This window comes from Apiospora aurea, assembly GCF_038362705.1.
Source record: "Apiospora aurea strain CBS 24483 chromosome Unknown utg000009l_segment0_segment0, whole genome shotgun sequence".
Classification (NCBI taxonomy): Eukaryota; Fungi; Ascomycota; class Sordariomycetes; order Amphisphaeriales; family Apiosporaceae; genus Apiospora; species Apiospora aurea.
The window spans coordinates 888,357-910,031 of record NW_027117396.1 but is presented as its reverse complement, the minus strand read 5'-3'; the positions used below and the strand labels follow the sequence as shown (position 1 = coordinate 910,031).

At 53.4% G+C, this 21,675-nt stretch overlaps 8 protein-coding genes across 8 annotated transcripts; 5 read left to right on the top strand and 3 right to left on the bottom strand.

Moving 5' to 3' along the window:
• Positions 1 to 353: 353 nt before the first annotated feature.
• Positions 354 to 987, top strand: PG986_013402 (uncharacterized protein; the record flags this gene model as incomplete). The annotated part of the gene is made up of 2 exons (XM_066849624.1): positions 354 to 400; positions 531 to 987. The coding sequence occupies 2 exons, from the start codon at positions 354 to 356 to the stop codon at positions 985 to 987; spliced, it is 504 nt and encodes a 167-aa protein (XP_066693767.1).
• A 2,022-nt stretch (positions 988 to 3,009) lies between these two features.
• Positions 3,010 to 4,980, top strand: PG986_013401 (uncharacterized protein; the record flags this gene model as incomplete). The annotated part of the gene is made up of 4 exons (XM_066849623.1): positions 3,010 to 3,210; positions 3,409 to 3,626; positions 3,689 to 4,013; positions 4,186 to 4,980. The coding sequence occupies 4 exons, from the start codon at positions 3,010 to 3,012 to the stop codon at positions 4,978 to 4,980; spliced, it is 1,539 nt and encodes a 512-aa protein (XP_066693766.1).
• Positions 4,981 to 6,272: 1,292 nt separating this feature from the next.
• PG986_013400 (C2H2 transcription factor) lies at positions 6,273 to 8,249 on the bottom strand (the record flags this gene model as incomplete). The annotated part of the gene is made up of 4 exons (XM_066849622.1): positions 6,273 to 6,891; positions 6,945 to 7,082; positions 7,235 to 7,999; positions 8,167 to 8,249. 4 exons carry the CDS (start codon positions 8,247 to 8,249, stop codon positions 6,273 to 6,275), a joined length of 1,605 nt encoding a protein of 534 aa, XP_066693765.1.
• Positions 8,250 to 9,798: 1,549 nt separating this feature from the next.
• On the bottom strand, positions 9,799 to 10,006 carry PG986_013399 (uncharacterized protein; the record flags this gene model as incomplete). Its single annotated transcript, XM_066849621.1, is given in 2 exon segments — positions 9,799 to 9,940; positions 9,951 to 10,006. 2 exon segments carry the CDS (start codon positions 10,004 to 10,006, stop codon positions 9,799 to 9,801), a joined length of 198 nt encoding a protein of 65 aa, XP_066693764.1.
• A 26-nt stretch (positions 10,007 to 10,032) lies between these two features.
• Positions 10,033 to 10,700, top strand: PG986_013398 (uncharacterized protein; the record flags this gene model as incomplete). Its single annotated transcript, XM_066849620.1, has 2 exons — positions 10,033 to 10,335; positions 10,476 to 10,700. 2 exons carry the CDS (start codon positions 10,033 to 10,035, stop codon positions 10,698 to 10,700), a joined length of 528 nt encoding a protein of 175 aa, XP_066693763.1.
• Positions 10,701 to 11,194: 494 nt separating this feature from the next.
• On the bottom strand, positions 11,195 to 13,187 carry PG986_013397 (uncharacterized protein; the record flags this gene model as incomplete). The annotated part of the gene is made up of 6 exons (XM_066849619.1): positions 11,195 to 11,930; positions 11,985 to 12,106; positions 12,165 to 12,375; positions 12,443 to 12,500; positions 12,559 to 12,767; positions 13,144 to 13,187. The coding sequence occupies 6 exons, from the start codon at positions 13,185 to 13,187 to the stop codon at positions 11,195 to 11,197; spliced, it is 1,380 nt and encodes a 459-aa protein (XP_066693762.1).
• Positions 13,188 to 16,253: 3,066 nt separating this feature from the next.
• Positions 16,254 to 17,507, top strand: PG986_013396 (uncharacterized protein; the record flags this gene model as incomplete). The annotated part of the gene is made up of 3 exons (XM_066849618.1): positions 16,254 to 16,432; positions 16,501 to 17,075; positions 17,191 to 17,507. The coding sequence occupies 3 exons, from the start codon at positions 16,254 to 16,256 to the stop codon at positions 17,505 to 17,507; spliced, it is 1,071 nt and encodes a 356-aa protein (XP_066693761.1).
• Positions 17,508 to 18,861: 1,354 nt separating this feature from the next.
• PG986_013395 (uncharacterized protein) lies at positions 18,862 to 21,408 on the top strand (the record flags this gene model as incomplete). The annotated part of the gene is made up of 4 exons (XM_066849617.1): positions 18,862 to 19,866; positions 19,938 to 20,465; positions 20,544 to 21,165; positions 21,251 to 21,408. 4 exons carry the CDS (start codon positions 18,862 to 18,864, stop codon positions 21,406 to 21,408), a joined length of 2,313 nt encoding a protein of 770 aa, XP_066693760.1.
• Positions 21,409 to 21,675: the final 267 nt, after the last annotated feature.

Here is a 21,675-nt window from a genome sequence, read left to right as displayed (position 1 = left end):
CTAGAGACGCGGCTGTAGGTGGTGTTGTGGGCCATCTGTATTAGCCAAAAAAATAAGCCACCACTCGGAACGAGCCGCCATCCGTGAACGAACCCCTCGATCAGCATGTAGCTGTGATAGCTCCCTGCAGTCTGAGCAGTGCTGGACACTCGCAAGTAAGAAGTAGTACCTGCCTGACCTAGTAAGCCCTACTTACTAGAGACTGCAGATCATGGCTATAGCTGCCCGAGTATAAGTTAGAGGGCAATCCTGTCTTATATCGCCCTGGAAGTGACGCATTCGATTCACAGTCAACACAGTCAGCGAATAGCAAGATCGTCAGGATTACTTTAAATCCCTTCAGCAACGAAAATATGCTTCTCCCGCTAGTATTGGCGCTCGCAGCATCCTGCTCGGCCTTGTCCGTCCCCAGGGCAGTGGGGTTGCAGAAACGAGACAAGCATTCCTCATCCCTTTCGTCTACAGCTTCTCGCCAAGTGGACGACCAGGCGCCGGCAATTCCCCATATTGCCGACTTACTTGTAAGAAAGCCCTATAGCGAGCACCCCTGTGCTCCCCCCTCCCTTCCCCTGTGCTCCCAAGGTCCATGAGCTGACCGTGGTACATCGACACCGAAAAGTCAACGTGACCGACGCCGCCACCGACGACGATACCCAATGCAAGACCGAGTACGGTCCATGTGCATGGAGCGGCGAGCGGCCGCCCGAAGTACCTAAGCCGGACGCGCCCAAGCCGGCGGCTTGCAAGAACGAAGAGTTCAAGTTCTGGTTCAGCAAGTTCGACTCGATGCGAAACTTTAGCGTGGAGATCAGCCACACCTATCATGACAAAGACACGGGATCGGATGTCGTACATACAGGCGATAGCGGGTGGATCAACTACGATCTCACCTGGGAGAGGGGGTATTCCTTCGTCTGTGGGGGCAGTGGTGTATGCAGCATGGAGTTCCTTAACAAGACGGATCCTCTCGTGGCCAGTTTCATATGAAAGGGTAAGGGGGTTTGTTGATAGGGCGTAGGCTAACATGACTGCTGGGTATATATTATCCAAGGATGCAAATAGTCAGGGTGTCCGCCTCGGGGACGGAGGCAGTGAGGGCTATAATAGTTTCATCGAAATCAGACTTGTGTGACACTCATCAAGATGTCTGCATCTGCTCCAATTCATTGATGCCCCCTGGGGCTGTCTCGGCCAAGAAAGCGAGTATATGAAGCTAAGCAGCTTGGCCGTATGAAGCTCAATGCTAAGAAGGCGCCACCCATACGACAGGATCGTGATAGCGGAGTGGGTTGTAAGGCTCCCTCCCGGATATATCCCCGGACCACATGGGGGGACGAGGGCCGATTACGAACGATTGGGCCCGTTCAGTGTCATATCGTGGCCCTTTGTGATCGGCTTTTGGCGGCGCCACTTGCAGCCCGGGTGGGGAGCGCGGGAGGCGGATGGCAAAGAGACCACGAGGCCTGGCAGACTGGCGACGACCGATGGAGAATTCGTCAGTCGTAGCGACCATGGCATGGCAAGGTGATCTTCAGTACAGTGTCCACTTGTGTTGGCACTCTCCTCAGTTTCCCGGATGCAACCTTTTGTTTCACGGCTCGGAACCTGCAGTTGCTGCTGGACGTGACCCCTCGGTTTGTGACGATTCATTGCACACAGGCACAGGCAGGCGGGGGGTTATGGCAGAGCGAGATCCCGGCTGTAGATCAATCCAAGATGGCGATAAAGACGGAGGTGCTATGACTATGACGTCCGGGGCGAATCCTACCTCGCTACCTGAATGCTACCCCACGGACACTCAGACGTCAGCTCACCTGACAGGAGTGTTCGATTGTCGGTGCCGTGCGAACTCGCCCGGCAGTGGTTCGAGACCGTCGTCACTACCCGCCTGTGGTGTGTTTCTCTGCTACCCAGCCCGGCTCCGAACACCTTGTAGATCATGTATGTAGTTTCAATCGATGCCGGGTGTCGTCGCTGATCGTTGGGAGAGCAGTCCTGGCCTGGGGTAGGGCCACCAATGCCAAGCAAGAGAAAGAAGTAGAAGAAGAAGAAGCGAATTAGATCATGGCACGAGAACCAATCCCCAGGTAAGTAGGGACGAGCGCTAGCTTGGCTTACCTTGGCTTTCCAACATGCGTGCGCCGCCACGGCTGATGGCCCAATAGGCGGAAAAGGGATGAAGAGGGAGATTTATTTGCATTTCGAGTGCCATCACCGCAGCAGGCTGATAAGATGGCTATTCTGACACTTGTTGCTGGCTCCTAGCGTGGTTGCGTATTGGTGGCCCAAAGTCAATGCCTGGAGGAGGTTGAAACATGCCCCGCCATGGCCTGCCATGGCTTGCCTGGGTTGGCCGCAGGGGCATGCCATTGCCCAGTAGCCAATCGCAACCAGCCAGGATCACACACCCAACATCGTTGATGGGAAAACATTATTCTCACCACATCGCTTTCTGGCCTGCCGGGCTGCCAAGGTACTCTCTAGGGGTTCTGGGCTCGCCGTATCCTCCACAGCCACGCGATCACCCGTCTCCGGCCAGAGCACCGATCAGAACGATCCCTACCTGCGCACCTAGTCCGTTACACAGAGCAACCCCGGTGTTGCAGCAATGGCTATATCAGATTGTTTTGAAACCTGTGAGGCGCCTGCCGGCCCACGGTGGGCGACGGACTATGACCATGACTGTGACTGTGATATACTTATATGGCAGCCTCTGCCCGACTGACGATCGACCGTGTTTGGTTTTGGTATCGCCACTTCTTGCCGATCTACGAGTCAAGCTCGCCCATCTCTTCAGCTCGCCAACAACTCACTCGCCACCAATCTGATCCAATATCTACCCATCTGCCCATCTAATACTTACCTACAGCCCCCCGTCAGTTGCAGGCTTCATACCCTCTTCCATGCGGCCACCTGCAGCTTGTCATCTGTCTGCCACATAGAGAAGTTTACTGTGGCTGCTGCTCCATGGGGCTCTCACCCACGTGAAGCCGACACTGCTTGCTCAGCATGATCATACCTCCCCCCTCCGTCATCGCAAGCTGGCCCAAACCCGACTATGCCAACCCAGAGTCACAAGGGCCTGCCGGTGTCGGCATCGGAAGCACCTTTGTAGCACTCGTCACCATCATACTGCTGCTGCGCCTATATACTCGCCGGTGGATTTCCAAGGGGTTCGGCCTTGACGATATCCTCATCGTCGGCGCCTATGTACGAAAGACTTACCATACATGTTCGAGTGCAGGTTGCTGACTTCTGGTCACCAGGTCCCTGCATTAGCATTCACAATCATCGGCATCGTTGGTGAGCGGAAGCTGGGATGGGGAAGGCATGTGTGGGATGTTCCTCCTGAGGACACCGCCGCATCCCTCAAGACCAGGTACGCACCGCGTTCTACGGGCATAACAGGTAACCCTGTGGGTACGTTTACTGACCTTGGCCAGTCTCGCGACGTTGATACTCTTTGACGCAGCGACCAGTCTGACGAAGCTGTCCATGCTGGCCATGCTGTACAAGCTGACCACCGCCTCGGCGGACAAGAAAATGAACCATGTCATCTTGGGACTGTCCGCCTTGATCAGCCTAAATGCTTTCATCTTTGTCATCGTGGAATTGTTTCAATGCAGGTAGGTTCAAAGTCTGCATGTCTGGTGTACGTCGTTCCATCAGAATACTAACCTCACTGGAGGCCGATATCAGACTACTGGACACCGTCGGCAGGCCGCCAGAATTGTATAGACGAGGCAACACACCTGGAGGCCGCCGGCATCATCAACACGATAAGCGACTTCATATTGGTGTTCCTGCCGATCCGGACGGTGCTGGGCCTGAAGCTCCCGTGGAAGCAGCGACTCATCGTCCTCGCTCTTTTCAGCGCCGGCTTCTTGGCTAGCATCGCGGGTATCGTCCGAGTCTACTTTACCTCAATCACAGCCAACGACCCCAACTTCGACCGAACTTGGAACTCGTGGGCAAATTGGATTGCGAGCACAGTCGAGCTCGGCCTAGGAATTGTGAGTAGCCCTGGGAACTCAAACGTGGCCCGTGGATCTCTTAGGAAAACATGGTACTGACCTTGAATTTACCCCGTTGAAGATCTGCGCATCCATCCCAGCCATCAAGCCCTTCTTTGCCTACTATCTGCCCGTCGTAATCGAAACCACTCGACGACATTCACGCAGACAGACTGCGTGGGTCATCAAAGATGAACCCGAGCCTCAGGGTTCCACCTCGCGATGGTCATATGATAAGTCGTCGCCATTGCCCGCCCGGCTACTCCCTGCTTTCATCAAGCAACATACGCGCGGTGCATCCCTTCAGGAAGTCAAGGTCGAGACCGAGGATGAGCTACACCTCCGTACAAAATTCAACAGCAGCAACAACAAGCAGCAGCACAAGCGCAGCACATCTCTCCAGGACACACCTTCATCCTCCACAGTCCAGCCGGTCTCGACATTTGTGCACAACCGCGGCACGTCTCTCCAAAGCCCCCTTTCTTCACCTTTTTCTTCAACAACACCTATTCGACCGCGGCCGGCGGTGATCGGGCATAAGCGCGGCGCATCCCTTCAAGACAATAACGCCCGGCGGCCAAGCCTTGGAGGCGAACCAAAGACGCCGGTGGACGTCAACAAGCCCCTGCCCAGTGTTCGACGCAGTCGACCACTCTCCGATAGGCATCTGGGTCATTCCACCACAAGCACAGGCATAGTTGGGTATGATCCGACGGAAGAAGCCGTTATGCCTGCCCCTCTCACGCTCCGGCGAACCGACTATGATGGTCCATATACCAAAATGGCGGCCAACGCCCCCCAGAATTCCGCGATGCCAGACACACCGTCTCAACAGCGGGACGGCGTCCGCTACAGTGGAGAGGAGACGCGTCTTAGTTCGGGGCCGCGCGATGACCGGACCACGGTGTTGATAATGTTTAAGGGGGACAAGGAGCCGCAGCAGCCACCACACGTTCCGCTCATCTGAGCCATTGTCCGTGGATAGACGAGACACACAGCGGCATTGGTTCTCTTCCCTTTCTCCAAATTTCAAATCATATACTATTTTCGTAGCGGCTTGTTTTGTCCTTCTCTTTGCCTGTTTATCTTGGCCAGGCCTACTTGTATTCAAGGTGGAGTTCTGCATGGTGGGAAGGTTGGGGATTGTCTGGAAAATGCAAGGGAGCCATTCTGCTAGAATTCTCAAAGCGTATAATGAATGATGACATCAAACAAGGTATAACTTGTACACCATAATGGTGAAACGATGCAAATCGGGGAACAGAGTGTGTTAAAAAACAGTAAAGTGTGCTCGGGTCAAATTTCGTGATACTCAAGTTGAAGCAGACGCTACCAACGGATGTTGTGTACTATGTGGTTCTTCCCGTGGGATCGACGTAATAAGGCTAACGATATTTCATAACAGTATACAAAGGAGACGGGTGGTGTCGAGGTTGTAGTCTTGCGAGCCGAGAGTAAGTCGGCCAAATAAGGATACGTTTGGCGAAATCGATTTCTTTTCTTTTTTTTCTTCAGATATTCTTTCCTATTGCTGCATTTCTCTCTCTCTCTCTCTCTCTCTCTCTCTCTTCATGTTTACTTCCTCCCATTTGGAGAGCTGTTCCCTGTTTCTTCCTCAAGTGATAAAAGAGCGTCGACAGTAGCGATGACGGAATCTCATAATCCAAATCAAGCGTATAATAAAAAATCCAAAAACAATTGCAATCTGAAATAACAGGCAGGAGAAAACGACTGGTACGCTCCTCTCCAACAACCTCAAAACAACATCGCAACTCGAGCACAGGTGCCAGCAGCGAGCCTCAAGCTCGTTCAGCTTGGCTAATCCCTTCCAAACCACGGGTGTGGTGTTCCGGTACATGTATCTTCCTCGCGAGGGTGCCTCGCTCAATCTACCCAACTGACACCAGCTTTTGTGAGCGCTGGTGTCCACGTCCTTGGCATGCCTTTCAGGCTCATCAGATCCTGGGGAAAATCCGTTCCTTGGCTCGGGTAATCCTGGCAGATGGCCTAATTCCATGGGTTCTATTCCAGTCGGCGTATCCTAACCTGGGCGGCAACATTGGCCTTTCCACTGTGGCTTACGCGCTATAGAGCATGCGGAAGGTTCGTGAGGCTCGGGAATGAATCCAGAGGGAAATATGCACTTGCAAGCCCATGAGTGTCGTTAAATGAAAAACTTAATATCCAAGCTGCTGCAACTGAGTGTGAGTTTTATGTATCAAAAGAGTTGGAGCATGATCGTCTACTTACGTTCTTCATTTAGCCAGAGTGGTGGTGGTATGCGCGTCGGTGGGACTCGCGAGACTTCTTCAGCTTGCGAGAGATCTTCTCCATGGAACTGAAGTGCTCTCCGGCCTCGCCAGTTTGGTCCAGCAACTCAAAGGCAACTGGGTTATCGTAACGCTGCAGGTACTCCTGGAGGGCAGAGCGGTGCTCATACCATTGCTCAATCAGAGGCTGCTCAGCTGCTCGGGCGGCAGCGGCGGCATCGTCAGCGGCGGAGGTCTTGGAGACGGGCTTCCGACCGTGGCTTGACAGCTCGGTGGAGTCCTTGCTCTTGCGCTTTCGGCCCTTAGTCGAGTGGGATGTTGATCCCCGACCAGAGACAGAAGATGGGGCCCCAGAGCTCAGTGATTGACCGTTATCGTTGTGAACCCGTCTCATGTGGTCCCTCAGGTTCCAGTTGCGAGGGAATCCGCAGCCAGGGACAGCACGGTCACATCCTTCATAGGTGCAGAGGTAGGGCTTGTCTCCGTGGCCATGCATGGCGTGGGCCTCACGCTCATGTCGAAGAAGACAGGCAGTAGAAGAGAAGCGGGCATTCTCGCACGAATCAACCTTGCATCGGTACGGCTTCAGGTGGGAGTCCACGAATTTGCTAAAATACGGGTTAAAGAGGCGAAACCAAAAAAGAGGCCAGGGAGAACTTACTCGTAGTTGCACTTGAGCTTCTCGGCCTTGTGGTTGCAGGAGGAGTTGCCCTCCCAGGGGCAGTGGAAAAGTCCGTCGGCTTTGGGCATAGCATTCTTGTATAGGGGGTGGTCCCGGGCAGAAGACTCACCGTCGCCACTGGAACGACGGGTGAATGAGGGGGCAAGAAAGAATTGTCCATGAGGTCAGTTCCATAGGAATCCTCGGAGCCAATAAGTCCACGGTGAAGGCTGGTGACCGAAAGTGTTAGAAAACCAACTATTGCTTGATGCATCCATTTCATAACATACCTTGGGGATTGTCCGTCCATGACAGGTGAAGATGTGCCAGCATGCGGCGATGTGCCAAGGGGTGCATTGGTCCATGAGTCATCGGGGATTGTAGGAGATGACATTCGCGACTCCTCGCCAGGGCTGAATGACGACGCCCACGAAGCAGAGGGAGAGTTACCCAGGCTCGCCTCGAAGTCCAATTGCATGTGTGTAGGGTCCATGTGTTGCTGAGGCATTCCTGTGGCAATCACCTCCGGGGAATAGGGCATTCCGTCACTGGTCATCCCAACGCCCATGGGCAGAGAAGGATAGTACATCTGAGAGGACACTGAGTGGGCATCGGAATCAAGCAGGTATGCTTCCATGTGCCCGTTACCTGAAATGTCATAGCTTGACATGTGTGATCCATGTGACACACCAGACAGGATAGTCGGGCGGTTCTTCTGTTGTGAAGCAGCCTTCAGCGTCCTGTGCTTGTGACTGTGGCTGCCGGCAGAGCTGCGCGAGCTGATGCGACGCATGGGCTCCGAAACAACCGCGGGGGCTTCCTCTGCGGCAATCCATTTACTTGAGATGTCATCCACATCAATGTGATCCTGTCCATTTCCTCTGGGAGTAATGTGGCCGAAAGAGAATGGGAAATCCTCAGCATCTCCGTGGAAGTTCTGTGTACCTTCTGCTGTTGTCGTGTCCCATACTGAACCGTTCAGGTCTGATGGTACTGTTTGAGAATAAAGAAAAGGTCCGCTGGCAAAGTTTCCATGGGAGAATGTGCTGTAGTCACTAGAGGGTTGGTTAGTGTGTGCTGTTTACCACTACCCATGGCAGAACTGTATACGCCAAACATAATACAAAAGAAAGAGCAGCAGCTGGTCCAACTTTGTTCCTGTGTTGACATGGAGGTTAGTATGTACACTTCTACGGACAAATGAGGGCAATGTTGCACAAACCAAGCTGTAATGTGGCATCGCTGATGGTTGGTATCATCAACGAAGCCTTGGTCCATAACGGACAGTCCTCGAGAATTTTCCATGTGGGAGCAGGCTGTCCCATTTCGAAAGCATAAACGAGAGAGGGAAAAGAAAAAAGAATCCGTAGTCCGGCAAATATATCCGTGGGCGAAGTGTCCAGTGAGGAAAGAGAAAAACAGGAAGCAAAGCAAGAAGCGTACGCAATGGCCGAAATGAAGTCGATTGTGTCCAGTCATGGGATGTTTGTTGCAAGAGACAATGTCGGCATCGTCAGGTATCGAAAACTCATCCAGGTGGTAGCAGCTGATCCACGTCAGGGCGACGTATGTGCCGGGCTTTAGTCAAAGAGTGCATCCAGAAAACGATCCAAGGCAGGTTTGGTCAGTCGTAATCCTAATGGAATCCTGTTGGTTCTCCGGTTCTTGGTGGTTCGAAAGAAATGTCCTCTCTGGTGGGCAAAAACAAAGGCCTGAAACATTGTCGGTTGTGTGAAGAAACGCGATGACCTCTGGGCAGCGAGGAGTCCTGATTGAAAATGAATCCGGTCACAAGTCCTGGTTCGAAGAGTATTTGGCAATTGCCATCCAGATGTAGAAAGTTCCCACGGGTCGCAGTCCAGGAAGTTTTGTCCTTGTCCTTTTGGGTCCATACAGAAAGAAAATCCATGGAAACGTCAAGCTTCTAAATTTCTTGTCACATAAAAACTGTCGTGGGCGATACTTACCGTAGAGACGACGAGGTCTCCCGTGTTTTGATTTTCTGTTTTTTTGATCCGCTGAGAAGACGAAGGCTTATCTTAACTCAGGTATTGATGATTCCAGGGACTAATACGGTCCTGATCCGGGGCGATCCTTTGTGTGGCTTCCATGGTATCCTTTCCGGGCAATTGTAGTAGTAATGTCCTCTGGGTTTGAACAGTCCTCGGGTGAAACCAAGCGCTTGCTGGCGGTCGATTGAAGAGAAAAAGAAAATACATGACTGTACGCGCAACATGACTTTGTGGTAAAACATATCATAGCCAACCCCGGTAATGAATAGAAAGCATTGCAATATACCTCGCGGGAGTGTGGACAGAGTCCATGTCTAGAGATGAGCCGTAACTGGGCATTCTCTCCTGGTGAGAAATAACAGTGGCAGTCATTTGAGGGCCTGGCAGCAGTCCTGTGGTATGTTCCTCGAGACTGGAATCCTTGTGGGATGCAGTAGAAACGGCTCTCCGACGAGAGAGGCCGTGATCCTTGGGTGGTAGAGCTGGTGTTGACTATGCGTCGCACAGTGACGATCCTGGGAAGATACACTCAAGTGGTGAGGTGAGATGGCTTGAGTGTAGGTAGTGGGAAGCTGTTGTGTAATTCTAGAAGAAGTGGCGACAGTTGGGAGTTGATAAGACAGGAGACGGTGAGTTGGGTCGGCTCGGGCAGAAATGATCTTCAGGCTGAAAGAAGAAGTGGGAAAATTGTGGTGAGAAAGAGGGAAGTTGGGCATTCATCAGGTAACTGGGCATCGGGCGGGTTATATGGCACAAGAAATTCATGGGCTGGGCAGAAACCGGGGGCCTGTCCTTGTTTGAGGTGATGAGAACCCCGCTTCATTTCCCTGGTCGCGATGGACTCATTCGCTGACGACGGCAGACCGCTGCTTGTCGACCAACACCTGCCAAGGCTCCTTCTCCTCACCATTGGCCCATCGTGTGGTCTTCAATTTGGCCGTCACACTGGGCGCATGCTTTAGAGCTCTGCGCTGGCCCTCGGTGCTGCACTTACGATAGGCTCGCATGGCGCGACTTGTCAGACGTTGCGTCCGACTGGCCGCCGGCCATGGTTGGCGAGAGGTGAGGAGGGTCTCATGAGGGCTGGGGTGGAGCTGGGCGACGAGGCCCCTAGCCTATCAAGCTCGGAGCACCGCGCTCGCAATGTGACAGAGGACGAGCGGCTGCAGATGGGCGATGCAGCGACAACGCACTGGCACCGACAGGCCAGGAAGACACGGAAGAAGACTGAAAACACCACCCCCTCCATCACATCATTCACCCATCCGTCCATCCCTCTGCTCGTTGACAGCGCAGCAGACGCGATGGCATCCCTCACGAGCGTTGGCAATGTGATAGATATGTTTTGTCCCTCGCTGAAGCCGGGCGGCCTTGGACCGGTAGGTTCGGCGTTGAGCCACGCTGCCCTGCTGCTTGCGTTCCGTTGCGTTGCGTTGCGTTGCGTTGCGGCGCGCGCGGTGAAGCAAAATTAATTGCTTCTGGAAACGAAGCGAGATGCGTGCAGGTGTAGTAATCCTAGGAAGTGGGTGGTGCCAAGTGGAGAAGCCAGGACGCAAGCGTCGGCAAGCGCAGACTCGTCGCGGTCAGACATTTTGCTTCCAAGGCCAAGGCACCACCAGCCTTCTGCACTTCTGCTGCACCAGCCAAAGCCCGCGTCTGTCATCGACACTGCCTTGTCCCAGTGTCCATCAAAATTTCACCACGAGATGAGAACCAGAGCGGTGAAAAAGTTAAAGTCGACTAGGGACAGTAGTCAGTCAATGCAGAATTTTCCGGTGGGTTTTTTTTACCCCTCACGAACGATTTACGAACCCGAAAGGCTGGAACATCTCCCAGGTATGCTGTAGTAGTCCCACATTCAGACGGCCAGACAGCGAGCTGAAGGGGCCAAGGACAAACTTCAGCCGCTCACGATACTTTGCTACCACATGCCACGGGTCAGGGTATTCGAAGACGAACCGTACATCATAAATATCCATCTTATAGATCTTCTTCACCCGTATACCTATCGGATGCTGCCGAGCAACTGGCTCTGGAGTTTATATGTAGGTAGGGGAACAATCCATAGTGGACGGGGTCACCTATCAAATCCATCTATCCCTGGTTCTCATGCTTGCCTATGAGAGGGGGGGTATTCTTACTGCTTTAGCGCCATGGATCCCGAAGAGCTGCAATATGATGTATATAGAAATCATATGATACATTGATGGCCATGATTACGAGTTTACAATTGGTTGTTCACCAACCGACAAGCTGGGGGTCGATCGGGCTAAAGCTCATTACATCCTTAACGCTGCCACAGGATATGCCCGACCGACTCCTGTCCGCCCTCCATGTCGCTTCCTGCCAGAGGGCCTTGATTTCTTCTTCGCCGTCGAAGTCGTTCTGCCAGGCGAACAGCCTCAGCACCGACTTGGCCCCTTCCCATGTATTGATTCCCAGCACCTGGTTTGCCAGAACAATCTTGGCCATATACACATCCTTTACCGCCTGCATCTGCTCACTTTCCAAGCTCGACACCACTCGGGCAACGGAGACGGCACATGCGCCAAACATGACAGTCCAGAACCATAGAGGCTGCGAATACTGTCCCTTCTGCATCATCGCCTCGGTGCGGCATACGTCGGCTATCAGCTGTTCAATGAACCAGTTTAGGACAAAGGAGTCAACCCGCTCCTCGCGAAGGATGATGTAGAGATAGAAGTAGCATGCGATGAAGCCGGACCTGCTACAGTCCACCGAGCGCAATGGTGCGATCGGGCCGTTGTCGTTTGATTCGGGATGAGGTGAACGCCGTCCTAGGATTTCAGACAGAGGCTCAGCAGTATCGTCTGCGCCACTCAGCGTAGCGATGCTGTATATAGGCCGCAGAGCGACTCGAAGTAGCGATATTATCATTGATTGGTGGATGTAGTCGGTCCTGCTGATATCAAGGATATCCCAAATCGGTCGGCTGGATACACACTGGGCAGCCCTGCGAGGTATTAGTCAAGCCGGCACAACAGGTGACGCTCCGTATGAGACGTACATCAGAATCATGCGCTGGAGAAGCCCCGTGGTTTGTGGCGCTCCAGATCGATCTCGTATCTCCTTTATCCTGGCGAGGCCTTGGAGATGTGATGCTACAGCGTCGACCGTGCCCAACGAGTTCTACGGACAGTCAGTCAGTACCGTACTCACAACAAGCTGTGGCCCGGGTGATATTTACCTCCACTAGAGCAAGACTTGCTACGGCAGCAACAGTCCCATCGTTCACAGCCATCTCTGGGTCCGCTAGCTGTTCTTTCACGAAACGCATAGCCTGGAGCTTATGATATAAGTAAGGTATCCTGAACTGTTCCCCGTCCCCCGTGGTCCAAGCCCACTGCAAGGTTGTCATGAGCAGGGCTCCATGGAGGAAGCCAGGATGTGAAAGTGCCCTATGGACACTGAAGTTGCATGTCAGTACAGTCGGAGATGTTGGTCCTTGATTCGAAGTGTGCTTACACGAATGAGTTCTGGTCTCTTTGTACGGGCGTGTTATAATAAAATTTAGTGTTCATGACTTGCAGCAACCCGTGGTTAGTTTCAGCCGAGCAGACGTTCCCTGGCGTGCTACTCACAAAGCTGGAATAGAGATCTCGACTTATACGGCATGTCGATGCCAGTGCCGACGAAAGGGTCCTTAGGGGTGGCATCGTGCAATCCAAGATAGGCCAACGTATCCTCGGGTTCTTGCGATCCATCATGGGAGCTGCCGCCGGTACAAGAAGACGTGGAGTTCGGATTCTCCGCATAGCCGCATTCACCACCGTGCCGTAGACAATATGTGCTGTGCCACTGTCAGTAGGAAGGTCGGTCAAGGGAGTAGGTCGATGGAGATTTAGGGTGCCATGCCATCGGAACCGAGCACCGATGGATCGGGCCCTAGATCTGCACCCATCGTATGCGTCTTTGCGTATACGTATAGATGCATCGCCAATCTCCGATGGACTGGAGTCACGTATATATTGGACAACCTACCACAACGGTTTTCTTTCGTCGCAACGGATATGCTTCTGTTTGCACACGAAACAGCCTACAATACGTGCGCGCGTTATGCCGGCCGCCACAACGGGCGCCTCGAGCAACGCGCGACTCCGTCAGCGCTCGTACCAGACGTGTTCGGCTGCAGACACTACTCACCATTCCGGGACCTCCTATGGAACTTGCGCTGCCTTTGCCGCTGCAAAGCCGTGGTCTGGTCGTGCATGGTGAGTGAGATATAGGGAATTGCTTTTGCTTTTGCTTTTGCTTTTGCTTTTGCTAATGGGCTTGCCTTTGCCTAGGAGACTGGGGGAAATATTCTACGTTGCTGGTGCATTCGCTTCGAACTCCCCGCTTCCATTATATCTCGAATTGCCCCCTCAAGGCACCCGCATTTCTCACGGACAAGGGAATGATATAAGATGCATCGAACAGGTGTGGCAGCACCTGGAATGGAACCCAGAATGGCCGGGTAAGACTAGTGATCCTTCCCGCACCAACGACTGAAGCATCGCCTCCTTCCCTAGGTCAGACTGGCGGACGCAGATAACGTGCGGGCCCTGGCATCAAAGTACCTCGCGTATAAAGTGGCCAATTGCCAGAGCCATATGGTCCGGGACTTGCTATAGAAGGGAGCCCGCATGGCAGTAAATTGCAACTCGAACCCGCCGCCCTTCTCCAGGGGTTGCAGATTGCCCAGTCTAGCCTCCGGTAGAGACACTGAGACCGCCGAGCACCAAGCTTTGGATTGGAGACGCGTGATTGGTCAGCTTTACGACAAAGATGCTGATAATCAGCCCTACAAACACAAACGCTTGGAGGGTTTCCCTCTAGGTAAGGCGGGCGAGAGGGGGGTGAAACCAGACTATGTGATTTTCCAATTATAGGCCCGGGAGCAGACATGAGCAGCGGGGAATAAATGGAGAGCTGACAGGCGAAATGAGGAATGAGTTCAGCCATGTTATTGTGATGATACAATTATTAGAAACAAGGTGGCTTGCTGGCCCTCCAGGCATCCGAATAGAATTGACGCTAGCCGCGCTTTCGCTGGCAGCCGAAATAGTGCACGAATTAGGGCAGAAGGGAGGCGGCTTAGCGGGTAGGAGGAATCTGACGGGGCGTTTTGGTGCATCCACGTGGGAAACGAGACTCGCTCGGGGGTCAGCCTCTGAATACACGCTTTAAGGTTACTAAGAATTCGATCGTGGGGAGACTTCCAACGTACGACAGACAGCCTTGAGCTTCTCGGGGGCCTTCTCCCATTCACGGCTGACTCAAATGCTGGAGAAACGCGAAACTGAAAGACCGCATCTGTGCATTACATGAAATGGACGGGGACGTTGTCAGAGCTGTATGCAGTATGGCTTCCAGTTATTTTCTAACGAAGCGGGCCCGCCGGGCTTCGGCGCTGTCGGCGGCTTACTGCTGAATCTGCAACCGAGGCACCGGCATCGAGCTAATCCACTCCCACTGGAATATTTTGGTGTCGGCTTATTAGATTACTTAAGCTACGACTGGAAACTTGAGCTAGAATCAGGACGCCCAATTCCTAATCCACCAGGCCGGAGGTCCATCGAAGTAATGCATGTGCATGTTATCTATGCTCGACTCTACCTACCGGAGTACCTGCATCAGTATCAGTCAGATATCAGATATGGCTCATATCTCCAGCCGAATTCACTTGTTCCGGTTTTTTTTAAAAAAAATTTAAAATTAAAATAAAAAATTATTAATCAAGAGAATATCAGTGAGCTGGCTTTCGTCTCCTCTTGTTCTTGTGTTCTTCTGTTTCCTCAACTCCTCGTTTCTGATGCATACATTGATCGCTACATTGTGTACTGGAGGGAGGAGGAGTGCCTGCCAGCCCACCACAGCGCGACCCGTACAGTACTCTACCTATCCTTCAAAGTATTACTGTAACAACAAGACGTCTGGCTTGAGATGAGACTCGTGCCATTTTTTGCTCTTCTCGACAGTCGGAAGATCATCGCACAAGGTTGCCTGCCATCTACATCAATCTCGCATCGTGCTCCCTCACTCACCAGGGGCAACCTAACAGTGCACGCACCTGTTAGCTTTAATATATTCCCTCCAATCTCCCCTCTTCCTTGGCCAATTCTACTGTCTTCTTCTTCCTCGTTCGATCCGCCCGGCTCCTGGGGTTGTTGTATGCGAGGAAGAAGACGTCGGTGGTGAGATTGGTCCAAGTTGGGCGTGTGTTCTTGTGCAACCCCCCCTTGTTTTTGTGCCCAACTGTTTTGCTTAGACACCGCTCATTCGCTGGCCAGGCTGACCCTGCTATTGCCGTGTCTAACCAACCCACTGGTGCATCGCGTCTTTTGGCCCAAACCCGGCTCGGAGCTGCCCAATCGCTGCCTTATCGTCTTCACAACTAGCTGATGGGTGACAACGGTCTCCGCAAACTCGGGATGGCATAGTCCCCAAGCAGCATAGTCCCAGACTGATGTTGCAGCATGTCCCGGGATACACCTGGTAACAATGCCAGCAGCACTTGGTGGTCTGCATAGGCTTCATGTTCCTTCTTTTCGGGCGCATGGCCCAGCGTAGATTCGCATCCATTCTAGGCGCGCTTCTGCTGCCATATGCCTGCCAGCACTGAATCTTCTAGTCGCGGAGACGCAAATCGGGCTGCACGTCACCTGGCCAGAAGTTCCATTGCGCTCCAGTTCCGGGCAACGATCATCCTAGCCTGCTCTGCTCGCTTGCTCTACTGCTGACTTGGATACGGCCAGTATCTGAGTGGCGAAATCATGGCATTCTCGCTGCATTGAATCCACGGTGCGGACAGAACATAAAGCGCCAGCGTCTCGAAGAAATTTCTTTATAATATAATCGACCCCAGACCGAGCTCTTCCACTGCCGAAAAGGACACTGCTGGATCCTGACTGTCGAGTAAAGTCTAGTGACGCTCAACATTCATCCTCTACAGCTCCCCCAAGGACAACTTTTCCCGGAGAGCGCTGGTGATAGTCCCAAGGATTGTTCATCCATCTGGAGTCACGATACCTCACCGCTATAGGATCTATACCAGTATATCCCGGATAAAGACACACTTCGACCGTGGATCCTTGGTCTTCTGGACGTTCTAGCACGGATTTTTTTCGCTGTTAATTTTTTTTCCTTCTTGTCAGAGGGAAGCTCCAGGACCTAGCTTCCCGTCCAAGAGGAGTACTTCTTCAGCCCATCTGTGGAAGCGGACTTTGATGCCAGTTTATCTCTCGGACTAGGTTCGAGGTGGCGCAATTTGATATTCCCGGATTCAATTAGAGGAATGGCCAAAGCAGACGTGCTGTACCAGACAATGTCGAACGGATTTCGAACAGATTTATGGAATTCCTCCCGCAGGTGCGACCAGAAAATATTGCCTATATTGGAGTATATGTCAAGACTAACCGGTTCAAGTGTTGTCTATGATGACCCTTATATGAACGGTGGCTACCACAGATCAAGGTAAGGCTCTCGGCAGAGACACCCTCCATCGCTCCTTGGACTGCAGGAAGTAACCGTGCATCTTGAAGTGTCTCCTATCCTCCTCCCGCAACAGGTTCTTCGTATGGCGTACCTGCAGCTGTCAGTACAGCTGGCCCAATCGGACGCATCGAGTCTGCATATTCATCGTCGCCAACCTACAACTCACGGCCGATATCTGCGACCTATAGTAACTCGACGGCCACTTTCGGATCGTATGGCGGCCCAAGTCCCTCAGGGTGGGAGGCCCGAGGCAGCTATTCGCCACACGACTCCCTTGACGACCTTGTGGTGTCCCCCAACGGCCTAAATGGCGAGCTGGGAAGTTCGACGGCCGGCTCCTCGGCAAGGAACAGCGGAAAGGGACGTCCCCAGAGGCGGCCTTCCAACCGGGACGAGTTCGACGGGCCGCACCAGTTCCTGAAGCGACCGCATCCCGAGTACATCGCATCGCAGGAGCGAGAGCTGCCCCATCTCCCCACGCACCTTCTTGTGCAGGAGCAAGATCATATTCTCACACAGGTCAACGACCGGTTGTCCCAGTGTGCTTTTGACTTTGTCGCAAAGTATCAGTTTCCTATCCCTTTGACACAGGACGTCCGGCCTGTGGAGAGACCCTCGGACCGTAAGTTATGGTTTTCGGCTTCATCCCATCATAGCCCCCATGCAGCCCGATGTTTTATTCTTTCGGACCAGTCTCTTCTCTTGTTCGACAAAGAAGCTAACAGTAGGCGGCATAGGCGAATGGACCGAATGGGTCTACCTCCTGAAAAGACTGGCAACCAAACGAAGAATACCCGCCAGGGTCCTATACAACGGGCAGATCAAGCAGTTTGTGACCATTTTGGAAAACTCCCTAGAGATGAGGCATGCCGCGAAGCATCAGTCGCGCCCTCTGAAGGACGACCGAAACATCTTGCAACTGATCAGCGCAGGCATCCAAGTCGCCAAGATCCTTAAAGACGCCGCGGCCATGGACTTTTTGGACCACCTTTACGTTTCTACCCAACGTCAGATTGACGAGCGCAGTGCCGCTGCTCACGCGCGGTTCCGCTAAACATTGGACACATGGGCACCCAGGATCGTGAGATGCGTCTCATGATGATACCACAACGTTATTCCAATTGACGGAAATGAAGAATTATGATATTTTTTCACGAATTTCACAGATGCACAGAACACACAGCCAACGAGGCGTGGCAAATTATGGATGTGCGCAATGCAACATCTGATGATCGGATGGATGAATGGATGGATGGACGGATAGGACTGGGCGTTTGGGATGAAGCTTCTACGACCGTCTTTCAATTATTGTTTCTCACACTCTCGTCGAGTGTATGTTTATGTTTGGTTGGTTGGAGCGCGTTTACCCTCAAGGACAGAAGAAGCCAGGATTCGGATGGAACAGACTATATGGAGACCAGCACATGGGGTTGCCCGGCGCAATTCAACGATTTGCTACATCGTGGAGTAGGGGTACAGCCAATCACCCTCTCTCTCCAAGTGTCTCTCTTGGCTATGTGAACTACCTGCATAGCCAGCTGGAATGAGATGTTTATCAGGTAGCAAATGTACAACAACTTGTTTGTGCCATTGGGCGCTCACCATTCCGGATTCTCGAGGCGCATTCTTTCAGGCGTCAATATGTGCACTGGTAGGGTATGTATTTATGATCAAGTACCTTCTTCGCCCGACGACATACGCCGAGCGCTGGAGGGCCTGTCATTGGACCGGAGAGAGCACGTGCTTCACTCGACGCCTGGTACAAGCGACGACGGCCTTGCTGACAGCTGGAGCCTACCGGCGGGAGAGGTGCCGCCCGATGGACATGGTTGATCTCTCAAATGGAACGATCGACCGAATCCCGACTGAGTTTAGCGTGTTCTGCCACCCGCAACGTCGGTGATCCCTTCGAGTAAGGCGCATCATGGCGGAGTCTGCATCTCAGGAAGCCTTAAAGGTGAGCAGGCCCTCGTTCCCAGCTGTTCTAACACAGCATTGCGCTCATGGTTCTCTCTGGAGACTAGGATAAAGATCCCGTTGCAACAATCTAAATCAACCTAGTATATGAACTTCCTGGCCTTTCTGAAGTCTGTTTCACATCCCGACGACTGCAGGCTGATGATATATTCCAATTCCGGTGAAGCCATCAATTGATTCGCCCCCATAGCGCAGCGACTCTCTCTATCTCTCTCAGCAACGAACACCAGCGTACTACTTGTGTACCTATATCTATCCCAAACCACCTGATTGAGCCCTGGTTCCCGCCAGTCGCTCCGATCCGAAGCTCCTCTCATCTGGTAAGAAACAGAAAGAGAGATAGGAAAACAGCGACTTGTATTTGGTTGGATTGATACCTCCGTCCGTGGAGCAGAGTTTCCTGTCCTCCACGCCAACCAGGCCAGCCAACCATGGCCTCGGTCGCATCTGCGTCGCCGTCGGGGGGCAGCTTCCAACACCCTGACTCGGCGGACGAATCAGAATCATGGCAGTATATTGAGTCGAACCCTGGATCCGTTGCTTTCTTCCCTAGCCCCGCCAGCGGTAGTCTGAACAGCTGGGGTCTGGTGGGCTTCCCGGACCAGCTCGAGAACTCCTCGCCTGGGCCCGCCGCCGTCTCGCCGCTCCAGCTGAATGACCACCACGGGCAGCAACCGCAGCAGCAGCAACAAGTATTCTCCGGCTCATATACTGACCAGGCCAATGCTTCAATGATAGCATCCGCAGGCATGGAGGGACAGTTCCTCGCGAGCCTGACGAGCGACCCTCAGCTGGCAGCAGCAGCAGGCCAGGACTTCATGTTCAATGACCAATACAATCCTGACTTTGACCTGGCGGCGCCCTTCTACAATGCCTTCCCGAACAACAGCGTGGGGGACATGGCGGATCTAGGGGCACTCGACGGGATGGGAGAAACCATGGATGCACCCCAGCAACCCGTCGACCTGGGCATACCCCAGCAATTCCGCAACACCACCGATGTGCCGCCATGGGATCCGACAAACCTGAAGAACGACGAGAACACATTTGCCATGACCGGGTTCCATGCTTCGCCTGGCGCCTCTAGCTGCTCTCCGCAGACCTCGCCAGCTCCAAGCAGCAGCTCGCAGCTATCGCTCAGCCCACGGTGGGTTGACGTCAAGCCGGAGTCGGCCGCCGGCAAAGCGCCGATTCGCAGGACCAAAGGCGCGGGTAAGATCGAAAAGAAGAAACCAGAGCCGGTGAACAAATTTGTCATCATGACCCCCAACCTCATTAGTGCCTCGGCCGGGAAGCCGAACCCCTACGAGTGTTTCGACGCAATGCGGACGACGGCAAGGGGGAGAAAGGGGCCTCTGGCAAATGACACGAAGGAGAGCGCCCTTCAAGTGAGGAGACTAGGCGCCTGCTTCTGTTGCCACAGTCGAAAAGTAAAGGTATAAGTCTTGCATTCTTTTATCGGGTCCCTCTGAAAGTTGACGCGCTGATCGATCCCTGCCATGTCCAGTGCGATAAGGAGCGGCCCTGCAAGAGCTGCAAGAAGCTCACGCACCAGCTACCCCAGATCGTATGCTGGCAATTTCAGGACTTCCTTCCTGTTCTGTTTCCCGACTTCATCCGTGGCCACTTCAAAAAGGATCAGATGGCCAAGTTCATCAGCGAAAACGTGGATGGCTTCACCGTAGGCGGCTCGGAAAAGACATGCACCGTCGAGCTCTTCTCCGGCCAGCGCTTTCAGTCGACCCTCACCCTTCGGGCTTCGTTCTTCACGGCGAAAAGCCCCGAAGTCCTCCAGCATTGGCACATGAACGGTGGCGTCAACTCGCTCGAGCTCGAGTCGAGGGGTGCTGTACCGATCGGCATCGATCTCGACAACACGACGGTTCGGGAGGATGTGAGGCGGAAAGCCAGAGACTACGTCCAGTCTCTAATCTTCGAACCCCAATACGCCGAGCAGGTCACCGACTCGGTCCGCCACACGGAGCTACCGAGAAAGATCCTCAGGGCCGTCCAGGTATATGGTCAGCGATCCGATGTAAGTGACTGCGAGTACACTGGTTATAGTTCTTCTGACTCTTAGATACTGATACATATGCTTTCTTGACTCGGACAGTCTCCTATGGTTAAGAAGGCCCTGTCCATCTACGCCATGCACTACGTCCTGACGCGGCACCTGTGCCTTACGCACGCCTCCATGGCGGAACTCCAAAGCACCAACCTCGTGCCCCGCAACATCCCCTGGGTGACGCCGCGGCTGCTCAACCGGCAGGTCAAGGCGATGCTGGACGAGCACCTGCTCAAGGAGGTCACGACGCTGTTCGAGGGCTTCTCCAAGTCGCTGAAGCCCAAGTCGCGCGCCGAGTGGGCGCCGTGCCTGGCGGCATTCCTGGTGCTCTGCCTCTTCATGGAGTCGGTCGAGGCGGCGGCCGACGTCTTCGTCGTGTCGCAGAACGAGGTCGACCTGCGCAATAACAGCCGCACCGCGACCGGGACGGCGTCGCCTCTGTCGTCGTACAACCGCGCCTTCGCCCGTGCCGTCTGCCGCGAGATCGAGAACATGCCGTTCAAGCAGTTCGCCTACCAGTTCCATCAGATCTACCAGACGCACTCGCGCGACGCGTCCACCAAGCCCTTCAACCCGCTGGTCGACGACAGCTTCGCCGAGCTGGGCGAGCTGGACGCCGCGTCGTTGGAGCTGGTGATGACGTTGAGGGAACTGCTTCAGGGTGATTCATGTGAGTACTTCTTCCTTTTTTCCCTTTGCCACTTTGCCTAGACGATGCATGCAGAAGCTGATCAATCCCCCCCGAACAACCACAGACTACGAGTTGGATTTTCTGGTGGCGGACCCCATCTTGCCAAACGAGGACAGTCATCCGTACCCGCGGGGTTTATCGCTCAGTTATACGGGTCGGCTGGTGTCAAGATTTCTGCTCTCGTTCCTGGATGAAAAGTATCTGTTTGACGGCCAGTACTAGCGGCCGTGCTGATGTTTTATGAGTGGTTATGCACGATCTAGCACTGAGATCGGTATGTTATGAGACATGACGATACGACCAGCTTTGGATCTAGCAACATACATACGGGGGACGAGGAACACGACGAATTGTATCCAATAGTTGCTAACGTTCTATGTATATATTGAGATGTATGTCCGTATTAGTCCCGTTACCGCACTAAGCAATCTACGGCAGCAGGGTGGAATGGACCGGCTGTCTAGGCCGTGGCGTTTTTCTTCCACATGA